The 12,181-nt window shown below is 30.8% G+C and overlaps 2 protein-coding genes across 2 annotated transcripts in view; both read left to right on the top strand.

The window, feature by feature from the left end:
- The first annotated feature begins 7,313 nt into the window (after nucleotides 1-7,313).
- On the top strand, nucleotides 7,314-10,989 carry LOC108767734 (L-lactate dehydrogenase). Its single transcript, XM_018517739.1, has 5 exons — nucleotides 7,314-7,393; nucleotides 9,017-9,145; nucleotides 9,362-9,827; nucleotides 10,128-10,369; nucleotides 10,825-10,989. The coding sequence occupies exons 2-5, from the start codon at nucleotides 9,020-9,022 to the stop codon at nucleotides 10,987-10,989; spliced, it is 999 nt and encodes a 332-aa protein (XP_018373241.1). The 5' UTR covers nucleotides 7,314-7,393; nucleotides 9,017-9,019.
- Nucleotides 10,990-11,786: 797 nt separating this feature from the next.
- LOC108767735 (L-lactate dehydrogenase) overlaps nucleotides 11,787-12,181 on the top strand; it is a 6,640-nt gene continuing 6,245 nt past the window's right edge. Inside the window, exon 1 of the mRNA XM_018517740.1 lies at nucleotides 11,787-12,139. Within this exon, the coding sequence (XP_018373242.1) occupies nucleotides 11,928-12,139 (212 nt within the window). The 5' untranslated portion in view covers nucleotides 11,787-11,927. The remainder of the gene's footprint in view (nucleotides 12,140-12,181) is intronic.

The raw sequence follows: 12,181 nt of genomic DNA, 5'->3' as shown, positions 1-12,181 counted from the left end.
ATACAAACAAAATTCGAAGCCCTAACTGTAAAACTCTCAGCGCTTTATAAATATCGCTTATTTCGCTCCCCGACTACGCTCAGAAAATCGCTATTTTGATAAACTTAAAATATTTTCCCCCCCATAATCGACATTTCCTATCATTCTTGGATAGTTTAGGGAGTGTTTAAGCCAATAAAAAAAAAAATGAAAAAAAAAAAGTCACAAGGTGATATTACCCCTTAATTGCTATCCTACTCGAGTATGACGGAAAAAAGTACGAATTATTGTACTCGTACATAAAATTCTTTACTCGTATGCCTAGTATTGATCATGACCATCTGATAATGAAATTTAATTTTCTATAATAAGAATAGTGCATTTCAGATGTAAATATGAAATAACAATATATATAATATATTCAGTTAATTTAAATATGCCATTAAATGCGAAACGATATACGGGTCTTGAGTCTCGCGTTACGAAATTCACGGACCCGCATTGCACACATGCAAAGAAATGAAAGACACTCATACACCATACAAAAACGCATCTGCATGATCTGCTATTGAAAATTCATGTCTTGAATGGTTTATATGAATGAAAAGTAGGAGGATCCGAAGGACATTGCTCAACGGACAAGAGACGCGGCGGTAGGTACTACTAATTACTTATACTTTTTATTCCATGCGAATATAATGCCGTCGAGGCAGTCTCAGAGCGAGGAGGTCGCTGTTAAAAAAAAAAGGGAAGGCGTGCAAAGAGAGAAGGTGAGGTAAAAAAGAGACACTGCCGCGCGAGAAAGATCGGTGGAAGGAATATGTAAAAGGGGCAGGGTAGGGAGGGGGGTAGTTGGAGTGCATTACTCAAAGCTTTAAAGTCATCTATACGCCATCAGCGACTTACGTATGTATGTGAAGGCCCCAAACCGCGTGTACACGCTCGTAAAATCGCCATGGCGCAGGAGGCAGGTCGGACTCCTGATTGAGTTACGATTTAATTAGTCCGCGCAGCCAATCAGTAATTAAGATATCCGCTAATCAACGGGCGCGGCCCTTCTTCGATCTCTCTTCTCCACGAGTTCGCTGCTGAATAACTTTTGCCATGCGCTCTCTCTTTCTTTTTTTCTCTCTCCTTCTTCAAAATACTATATCCATTTTTTAATGTTATTTTTAATTTGTTTCATTTTGTTCTTATTAGATTTATAATATTAACAAACTTGAAATTACCATACGATAATGTCTTTTGATTATTCACAATTAAATTAAAGATTTATTAAATTATTTTAATTAGGCAAAAAAATTAATTTCATGTTATATTTTATTTTATATCCAATAAATTTCTTATGTAGTACATCATATTTTACATTATTCTCTTCTATTAGAATTGTTCTTGTAGCACTCAGTTTTATCCGTTTCAATGAAAAAAATACTGAATGTTCCCGGCATCTGCCGGAAAAAAACAGAACACACAAAGACAAGTCTGATAAACGCTCGCTTTTTTCCGTTACCTTTTTACAAAGTTTAACATGTACAGTCCGGTCCAAAGAAAAGATTGCACAAATATGTATGCTAATAATTTTTTTCACACTGCAAACGATGCACGTATGTGTATGTTTATTATTTATAGAATGTAATAGTTCTGTTATAATTTTTGAAGATAAATGTTTCTGCCGAATATGTATATCAATTATTCTTCCGTATCAGCCAGTTGTATGATATAACGTTTTGATTGCAATTAATAGCCGCCGGCTGCGTTACGGTCGGTTAATTGTCGGAGAAAGATTAATGGCGCGAAATCACGCCACTAGCAGTAGATTGTTCGACACCGATTTTTATATCAGTGCACACCTTCATAAATTTTTGTATGGTGGACTTATTGAAAATGAGGCACTTATTTGTGCAAGATATTTTAATAAAATGTTTACTATTACAGGTGACAGAATTAAAAGTTGACATAGTCTTGTGAAAAAATACTATTGAATTTGTGAAAGAACTGTTGAAATGAATAATGTACAATATTCGAATAGTTTCCCAATTATTTTCAATAGTTTTTTTGCTAGTCCAATAATGTTATCGCAAAGATCAGACCGAGTAAAATTTATTTAAAATAAAATGTAAATTAAAATAAAATATAAATATTATATATAAAATATCTTATAAATTATATTGATTTTTTAATTTTTTGTACTTTGATACTTTTATATGCAAAATAATTAAAGAAATCATATTACGTAAATTTAGCCCGGTTGTGATACATCACGAATTGCACATTGGCACTTTAAACATATAATTGCAATCTTTTAATATGATACATGTTTACGCAATGACACTGTTTTGATTTTATCCGACAATCGAGGGAAAATTGTAGTTTAAGATTTTTTAGTGCATTTCTTAAATAATAACAAATCATTTCTTATTGAACTGTGCGCATATTACAATGTAGCGTGATTAACGAAGCGAAAATAAATATCGTATATATTGTCTTACTTCCATAAAACAAGTGTCAGTATAATAAATTGTATTTTGTAGATATCGCTATAACATTTTGTGCATTTTAAAATTACATTTTTGTAAAACAAAATTTTTTAAAATAAATGTCACTCTAGTTCTGGTTACACGAATCATGGTATCAAGGATGAAATATAAAAGCAGGTAAAAGTGTTTTAATGCACAAAATGCTGTAACAAATAATTATATGTATATATGTACGTAAAATTATCTTAGCATGTATTGCGAAGCAACTAATTTTGCCGGCGCAAAAGAGGCCTGCATCGACTTCAAGGTCTGATTTATAACAGAATCCTGGATTACCGATGAGAAAGAATAGATTCTACCTTACCGTCGTCCGTGAAGTTGAGCCCTATCAGGAAGATCCGGTGAAACCCGGATACGCGAGGAGATCCGCCTTGATCCGCGGCAGATTCCAGGTTGCTTTGATAATTATGCCTCGATTCGAGATTTACGGGCGAACGAAGCCGTCCAGGACGTATCGCCCTTTATTTATAGTTACGGAAAATTACTTATTGCAACCTCCGTTTTCTTCGTCTCTCTTTCTCTTTCTCTCCCTTCGACGACCGCACGCGTGAGCGCGCTTTTAACGCACTCGTCGAAGACGACCACCCGTGGTATCGTTCATGGGAATGCAGCTGCGATCACCAGATACAGTCTCGTACAGTGACAGCTTTAGACATTTTTTTAATTATATTTATAAAAAACACTTCAATTTTTTAAATAAAATTTAAATATATATATTCGAAATTTTATCTTAATTGTTTCTGGCAAAATTAAATTTAACGTTCTTATTACGTTATGTTTCGACATATTTCAATAGTAATTCAATAGTGATTCTTTATCTTCTAAACTTGGTGTATATAAAAAAATAATTAATCAAAAGGATATATGAATATATAAAAAATTAAATTCTATTATTATTCTACTGTCTACGAAAAGTGATTACTTAATTTGCTTTTTTCTTTTAAGTAAGAGTGAACTTTAACAAAATATTTTCTTTATAATATGGACTTAAAATATACTTATTACAGAGAAAAGAACTCATTATCAAGTAGTCAAAACAAGAATTCATTTTCTTTTAAATAATATTATAAAATTTTATTAAAGAAATGACTTCATATAGTAAATAAATCAAATTTGTTTTACTTCAATGATCTTGATCGAAGTATTAAACTTATTAGAATTCAAAATATATTTTGAATTTTGATGCTTGTGATAATTTTATGATAAATTTGCTGATGACATATGAATTTCTAAAGTATTTGAAACACAAGAAATTAATATTTAATTACAGTATATGCATCTTTGTGTGTGTTGATTTGTTTATATTTCTTGCTGCTAAGTTTTCGACTGTATGTAAGTTAAGTAACATTCGCGCCATAAAACGCTGACAATATTATTTCCAGAAATATCTGGCCTTTCGTAACCTTACGTCATGATGGCAGGTATTGTCGTGTGTTGCGCACTTATTAATTTGCTCCAAAATGTAAGCGGACAGAATGATTTGCGCGAGGTATTCAGACAATTTAACGAATCCTTTTCAACGTAAGACATGATAGTTAATGTACACTCGTATCCGCGAGCGGTTCCTCGTGAAGGTGAGCGCGTTTTCTTACGGGTTGTAATTTACAATCACGTCGCGAGAAAAGAACCGAAATATTCGTAAGTCTGCCATACAAACGTAACCGAATACATGTACATATATGCTACATATATACTGTACGGCGGTCACTAATGAATGCACATGTATTACCCTGCGGTAATTACCATATCAAGGTCTCGTTGTTGATCCCTAACACTGTCCTAATTGCCACGCTCGACAATTTATTAAATTGCTCTATTATGAAGTCCTGTTCTTCCCTTTCTCCTTCGTCCACTTCACTCGAGGCTTTAAGGATTCACACCCGCTCCCCTCGGCGCGATTTCGTCGGCTGCAGGGCAAATCGTGCACATTGTACACATTGTTTATGGAAATCGCAGCAGGACGTTGTAATGTGCCTCATTTCGCATATTTTAAAAGATGATTACTATGCGGATGATTGCGCCGTTTTACATATAACACTCGTTGGTTGAGTGGTCACATTTCGGAGAATGCGATGTTGCAGATTAACGTTGTATCATCAGGAATAAGTGTACGTGTGCGTACGAAAAGGCTGCGCTAACAGGAAATGATATTAGCTAAGAAACACGGGCATTGACTTTCACGAAATCTTATTTTCGACGAAAATTTTCTTAGCGTGTGATGATATTTACATACATGATTATGCAATTATAACAGAATATATTTCGTACTCGATAATTTTCAACTTCTATATTTTATCTTCGAGTATTTTTATCTCTATACATAAATATTATTAAAATATAAGTTACTAAAATATCACCAAATATCTAATCTTAATCATCATTCATATTATCGTGACTATCACAAAATGACACTAACAATGCATCAGCTTTATCGACACGCAACAATTTACGCTTAAGTCCGGATCTACAATAGATTTTTAAGCCTTAAGCCATAAAAAATGGACGAATCACGGTCGATTATTCTCCTCGCACTGTCAATTGCGCAATTGGTCAATTTCTTACGGCTTAAGACTTAAATCACCTATTGTAGATCCGGACTAAGGCACATAAAAAATTTAAGCAGTGTAAGACGTAAGAAGTAAGCAAATCAATATTTTAGATTGGTTACTGCTGCTTACGTTATTACCTTATGTTCTATATTGTGATTGGCTGATTTGCTTACTGCTTGCGTCCGCCTTACGCTTTTTTGTGTTTCATGGGCGTGTATAAACTGCAATGTAAGAGATGGTATCGCTATTAAATTCATTATACGTGCAAACGGCAGATGTCTGTGCGTCCGTTAAAATGATGCAAAAGCTGCATTATTTATACACACAGACAATACCATTTACGTCATGCAGCACTAATATCCAAGTGTCTGCGATTTTAAGATTTCTCTCTCTTTAGCGGAGATCTCGAAATAGCAGCGATGACGAACGAACTATTTGTTTCGAAGAAGTTATGGACATAACGTGTACATGCAGGTGAGGCAAAAACTCTTTGGGCTGTCACCGCTGGACGGGCTTGTAATTATACGTGTCACCTTAATATTGGTACCGCAGTCATATGGCTCAACAACATTACCACGAGCATACAGCTGGCTGTTTAAAATTTCAACCTTCAGCCGTAAAGAAATGAAACACGCAATTCAAGTTTTTGTATATTTCGTATATTCTATTGTATGTTAATACTTGTTTTGCAATATTCAGTAATTGAATATGGATTGAAACAGGACAGACTTTAGTTGATGTGATTTCTGTGGAAATAATATCAAATGCTTATTGTTTTTAATAAATAATAAAGCCGTAGTATTTAATAAATAAAGCCATTTTAAAGTAAAATATTTTACTTTAAAACATTATTTAAATTAAACTTTAGCATTACTACAAATTTTTAAATATCGGCTGCAATAATTTTCCAAAAAGTAAGAGCTTATTTAGAAGCTAATACGTACTTAACAATAAGTTTGATATGTCACGCAGTGCTAATTTGTGTAATAAAACTGAATGAACGAAGTGTCTTTACTGGTTTTACTAATTGTAAATGTAGCTACGACCATTCTGTAGGAAGTGTAAATAGAACGAAAGAGGAACATGTATAGGACAGAGAAAACGTGTAACGTATAAGATGAAAGAAGAGCGCTTTTATTGCTTGAATATTTTGTGTAAATTCCGAAATAGATCGATGACCATTCTCACGTGCAGTATTATAGCTGTACGGAGAAAGTTGCGTCAGAGCGCGTGCAACTGGTGTCTCTGACTCATTTTTATTCGCCCACGGAAATTATCGCTAATTTAATGTATGGATATATATATGTATATCGATATATATATGTATAGCGATATAATCTATCTTCAACTATAATCTTATTTCATACATCCCAAATACTATTATTAATCTTTTCATTAATCATGTTAAATATCGATAACGTTATATATGGATCGTTATCAAATTTTATTTTTAGATTACAGTCCAATGCTTACAATATGTATTTTGAATCAATTTCTCTTTAATAGAAACATAATAAAATATAATCGTTTCCTGTAATATTTTAGTTTTTCAATGTTAAATATCTACTGAAGTTCATTGACATTCTCATTACTTGCAATTCTAGAATTAAATTACAAGGTTTTTAAAGTTTTTAATTTTTTAAATTTGTAGTTTTTAATTTTTTAAGTTTTTAAACTTTTGCAACTACTTATTTTTTATTAGAATATTAAAGAAAGACTTTTTTATGCGTACTTTATATCTTCAAGGACGTTGTGATAAATTTAACTTTACCTATCGCCATAAAAAGTCCCATGTTATAAAACGCGGGAATCACGACTTGAGTATTGCTTCCAGAAATACTTTTACCCCACTCTCGATATCCCCTGGTGCCTTATGGTTGGTGGAAGTTGAAAAATTCAAGAGAAGAAAGTCTCATCAAGCTGGATCGATGATGAACATAGCCGCACGTGCGTACATTGCATCATATTACGCGTGCGCGATGTCACGTTCTTTCTTCGAAACCATGAAGCATCATGTATTTAATACGACATTTAAATCAAATTGCACGTGATATACTTTGCTAGAATTAAAATAATTTTTTATGAATTATTGTTTTCCGATTTCAAGATTTTGGGGACTGTTTTGTCCAGATAATCATATATTTTATATATTTCGTCATTGTCTTACCGTTCGTAGAAATTGTGCAAGGTGGGGCAAGGTCACCTTGGTGAATTCACATCCCTGAACTGTCAGTCCAGTAGAAGAATAGCAGTGTGCCAGCTGCAACGCATTCAGTCTGCATTCGACAGTGTTGAAGAATAGTGTATAGGGAGAATACTTATTTTAAGGTTAGTGATAACTCTCTTCAATTATATCACTTAAAATTATTTTTATTTTAATTGTAAAGTCTCACAGTGTGTAGAAACAGTGATAAATAACAATACATTTGATAGATAATTTTTTATCTAGCCTCATTATTTATGACATCTGAATAATTTTAAAATTGCTTAAGATTACTAGAGCGGAAAATTAATTTAAATAAATTTTTCAGATTTAATCATTTAGAATTATTGTTATTTTGTTTTAATATTTAGAAATATTTTTAATACGAGTTGAAGGTTTTTATTGATTATTTCCGGCGCTTGAATAGCTGTACGTTATCAGTCATTGTTACTTGTGATAAAACATACACACGATAAAGCCTGTACATATTACACGATGTACCGTTACCGGTATATTGCAATTTATCGTTTTTGACTTCCCGTATAAAGTGTAGTAAGTTAATAATACTGAATACTGTACGAGTCTTTCGTCGATTATATCTTGCCGGTCAAGCGTTATTAGCGAACTATGATTAATGATGACTGCAAATCCCACAAACCAATGTGTAGTTAAAGTCCAAAGTGTTTTTCCGGATAATAGTTTGCACGTTTGCACCTAGTTGAAAGATAAATGCTGGTATACGAAGTCCTGGTTATGGACAGGTACTGCCATCTAACAACTGTATGCATCATCTATTGCATTCGTTGCAGGTGTATGCAACAAGTATAGAAACTGCATAATACATTTTATAACCGCGTCTCTTGAAATGGTATTTACCGACGCAGTAGTTTGTTGTAAAAAAATGCGGACTTGATATTATTAACAATATTCAATTTGTGTTAACGACAGTAAAAAAAGGATTATTTTTATTAGAAAAAAATTCTGTTGAATAGTGACAAACAGAACAGTCAGATTTCATAAGCATGGTTTTAATTATACATATAATTTTTTCAATCTCCACAGTGATTTATTGTTTTTTGTCTATTTTTATAAATTATTTCAAATTTAGTTTTTTTTATTATTTGTTATTTTTATTACTAACTAATAAATTTAAAAGTAAATGAAAAGTAACGTAAACGATATATATATTAAAATTTAAATTATCGAGTTATTGATATTAATTAGGATTGGGTAAGTTAACTTTTTTTTAACTAAATTAAATTAAAGTTAACAGCCTTGAAAATTTAACTTAATTAAAATACAAGTTAATCCATAATAAAATTAATTGAATTAAAAGTTAAGTTAATAAAAAAAAGTAATTAAAAGGTTAAAAGTTAAATTTGGTTCGAATGAACAACCAAAAAAAAGAAAAGTTTGATTATTTTACAATTTTTGGTATTTTTCTTTTTTTACAGTTTATTTATTAGAAAATCTGATTATTTTTGTTCTCAAGACACAATAAAAAATTACTAAATTATATACTCATTAGCCTCTCGCATTGTATCTAAGGATTGACTTCAAAAAAATCAAATTAAAAGTTAATAGTTACCGATAAAATGTAACTAAACTAAGTTAAAAAGTTAAGAGTTTAAAATGTAACTAAGTTAAGTTAAAATTAATTAACTTTTTAACTTAACTTTTATCTTTTTAACTTAGCACTACTCAATCCTGATATTAATGCATTAAATTATTCTGATGAATATTTGCAGAAAATGGCAACGTTAAAAGATCAACTTTTAAATACTGTGACAGAATCGGTGTCAACCGGTAGAAATAAAATCACAGTGGTCGGTGTCGGTCAAGTTGGAATGGCCTGTGCTTTTAGCATTTTGACAAACGTGAGTTAATTATATTAATGTTATGTAATTATAAATGTGAAACAGCACTTTATATAAGTTAATTTTGCTATGAATATATGATTCTTATTTTTTCACAAATAATAACATAAAATCGTACATCTCAAATAATCATATATTTAATATGTTATATGTATGTAATTGCAGTGACACATAATATATGCAAAATTCACATCACTTGTTAAATTATTATTGCAGCATGTTTCGAGCGAAGTAGTATTAATTGATGTAATGGCGGACAAATTAAAAGGAGAAATGTTAGACTTGCAACATGGCAGTGCATTTATGAAGAACGCAAAAGTGAGTGCCAGCACAGATTATGCCGTGTCTGCGAATTCGAGTCTCTGCATTGTGACAGCGGGTGCTCGTCAGCGCGAAGGTGAAACCAGATTGGATTTGGTTCAACGTAACACCGACATTTTCAAGGGCATTATACCTCAGTTAGTCAAATATAGCCCAAACACAATCCTCCTCATTGTTTCCAACCCGGTGGACATTTTGACTTATGTTGCATGGAAACTTTCCGGCTTGCCAAAGAATAAAGTTATTGGCAGTGGTACAAATTTAGATTCTGCCCGCTTCCGCTTTTTGTTATCGCAAAAACTTAATGTCGCACCTACGTCTTGCCACGGCTGGATTATCGGAGAACATGGTGATACCAGTGGTATGTAAATAATCTTGTAAACTCTTTTAAAATAGAAAAATGTTCGTACCAGACGTATAAAATAAACTTAGCTGGAATCGTTTGATGTATCTATCGAAAATATGATTACTTATCATATTTTCAATAGTTAAATCAAACTATTTCAAAAAATATATTGCTTCCTGTAGCTTTTTTCTTTATAACTAAAAATTTAATATTTTTCTAAACAAATAAATGCATATGTATATATTAATAAAAAATAATAAATAAATTTTAGTGTATTATAATTATATGAGATATTTGTTTTTTTATTTGTATCAGTGCCTGTATGGTCTGGAGTTAATGTTGCCGGAGTACGTCTACGTGATTTGAATGAGTATGTGGGTACTGACAAAGATGAGGAACATTGGGATGAATTACATAAACAAGTGATACAAAGTGCGTATGAAGTTATCAAATTAAAGGGCTATACCTCATGGGCAATAGGTCTCAGTGTGTCGCAACTTGCATCAGCTATACTAAGAAATTCCAATCAAGTGCACGCTGTGTCTACGCTGGTTATTGTAAGTCGACAATATGGATTTCTACTATATTAACTTACAGTATCTTATATATTGTATATATAACAAATATAATTTTAATCTCATTGAAATTTATATTTGTATACTTTGTTAAACACGATTAAAGAATTATCAAATATATCATATTTTTTTTTTTACAAATCGATTATAATTTTTATATTATTTTTTAATACAGCTTTTAATTATTTTATATTTTTAACAATTTTAGTAATAAATATATTATTGGTTAAAAATTTAAAAACTATTATGTTTATATATTATATATGTATATTAATACATATATTAAACATACATTAAAATTTTATCATATATATGTAAATATACATATATTATATATATGTATATTAATCTTCTAGTAAAAATATTAATACTAATTATTTTTGTATTTAATGTGCGAAAAACTTAGTTAACTGAAAATAACATTCAATAATTTTCAGGATCGTCATGGAATTAAGGAAGAAGTGTTCTTATCCTTACCTTGCACATTGGGTGAAGATGGCGTCACGCACATTGTTCAGCAGAAGCTAACAGATGATGAACTTGCATTATTGCATACATCTTCAGCGATGATGCACAAGGTGCAAGAAGGCCTCAAATTTTAAAAATATATTATCCTTTATTTTATTTTTATCTTATTATATTTTTTATATTATTATATTTATGTACGTTTTTGATGCTCTTTTATATACATATAACTTACATTTATTTACGATGTATTTATTAGATGAACACAGTATTATATATAAGTTAATAAAATAATTTTTTAAAATATTTGCAGTTATATGATCGACATATATACTGCTTGTGTATGTGTGAAAAAGAATATAAAGTATTTCTGATGCTATATTTATTTTTTATTATAATTTTATTTTATTTTTGTTTATGACAGGAACATTTCTCATTATTATTTAGAAATATTTATTTTACAACATTATAATTATTTATGCTATTATTTATTTAATATAAATTTGACACACACAATGTAATCATTTCTAGCATTTTATGTCAAATACCGAATGTATCGCTGATAAGGTACAAAAAATAAAAAAAATAATTTGTATGTATAACAAATAATATAAAAATAAAAAATACATAACTTATATCGATCATTCTTTCAGGGATATTTTATTTAAACAATACTATTTATTATATTGTATGATAATGTATAATGAATGATGCTATTATGAAAGTCATATATATATATTTTTTTTTTAATGTGCGTATGAATAAAATAATGTTTGATTTTATTAAATTTTAATTACGAAAAGCATTTTTAAATTATTAATGAATTTTGAACATGTTTCTCTTTATACATCTTTTTTGTACGCCTATTATAATAAATATATTTAGTAACCATGGATGCATTTAACAATTGGCGAACCGACATGATCATGATGGCTGTATGCCAAGAATGTTATGTCGACCGATTATAGTTACAGTGTACTCTCTCTTTTCAAGAAAAAAACGGTTTCATGCAATGTGACGGGCGTGGGTGAAAACGATCGTGCGACGTTTACAAAACCGATGAGTGACAGAAGCAATGGTTTTATCACCTCTACTGTCAAATTCGTTATTACCGATATGTCTGAAAAATCTTACACGCGTGACATTAACAAGAGACTTCGTCAGGAATCGATATACTCGCACTTTACCGCCGACAATTTTGACAACAATCTTAGGACATGATAAAGGAAAATCTTTTGGGAAAGATGCGACTTCTGGTTCGGGAGTACAGAGAGCGGTTAATTTTGTGTAATAATTCTTTTGTGTCATATATATATATATATATACATA

This window comes from Trachymyrmex cornetzi, unplaced genomic scaffold (assembly GCF_001594075.2).
Source record: "Trachymyrmex cornetzi isolate Tcor2-1 unplaced genomic scaffold, Tcor1.1 scaffold724, whole genome shotgun sequence".
NCBI classification, from domain to species: Eukaryota; Metazoa; Arthropoda; class Insecta; order Hymenoptera; family Formicidae; genus Trachymyrmex; species Trachymyrmex cornetzi.
This window is presented reverse-complemented; position numbering and strand designations above follow the sequence as displayed.

Coding starts and splice junctions, on each gene's coding strand:
- LOC108767734 (XM_018517739.1), top strand. CDS start 9,020: ATGGCAACGTTAAAAGATCAACTTTTAAATACTGTGACAGAATCGGTG. Junction 9,146..9,361: donor CTTTTAGCATTTTGACAAAC/GTGAGTTAATTA, acceptor TTATTATTGCAG/CATGTTTCGAGCGAAGTAGT. Junction 9,828..10,127: donor AGAACATGGTGATACCAGTG/GTATGTAAATAA, acceptor TATTTGTATCAG/TGCCTGTATGGTCTGGAGTT.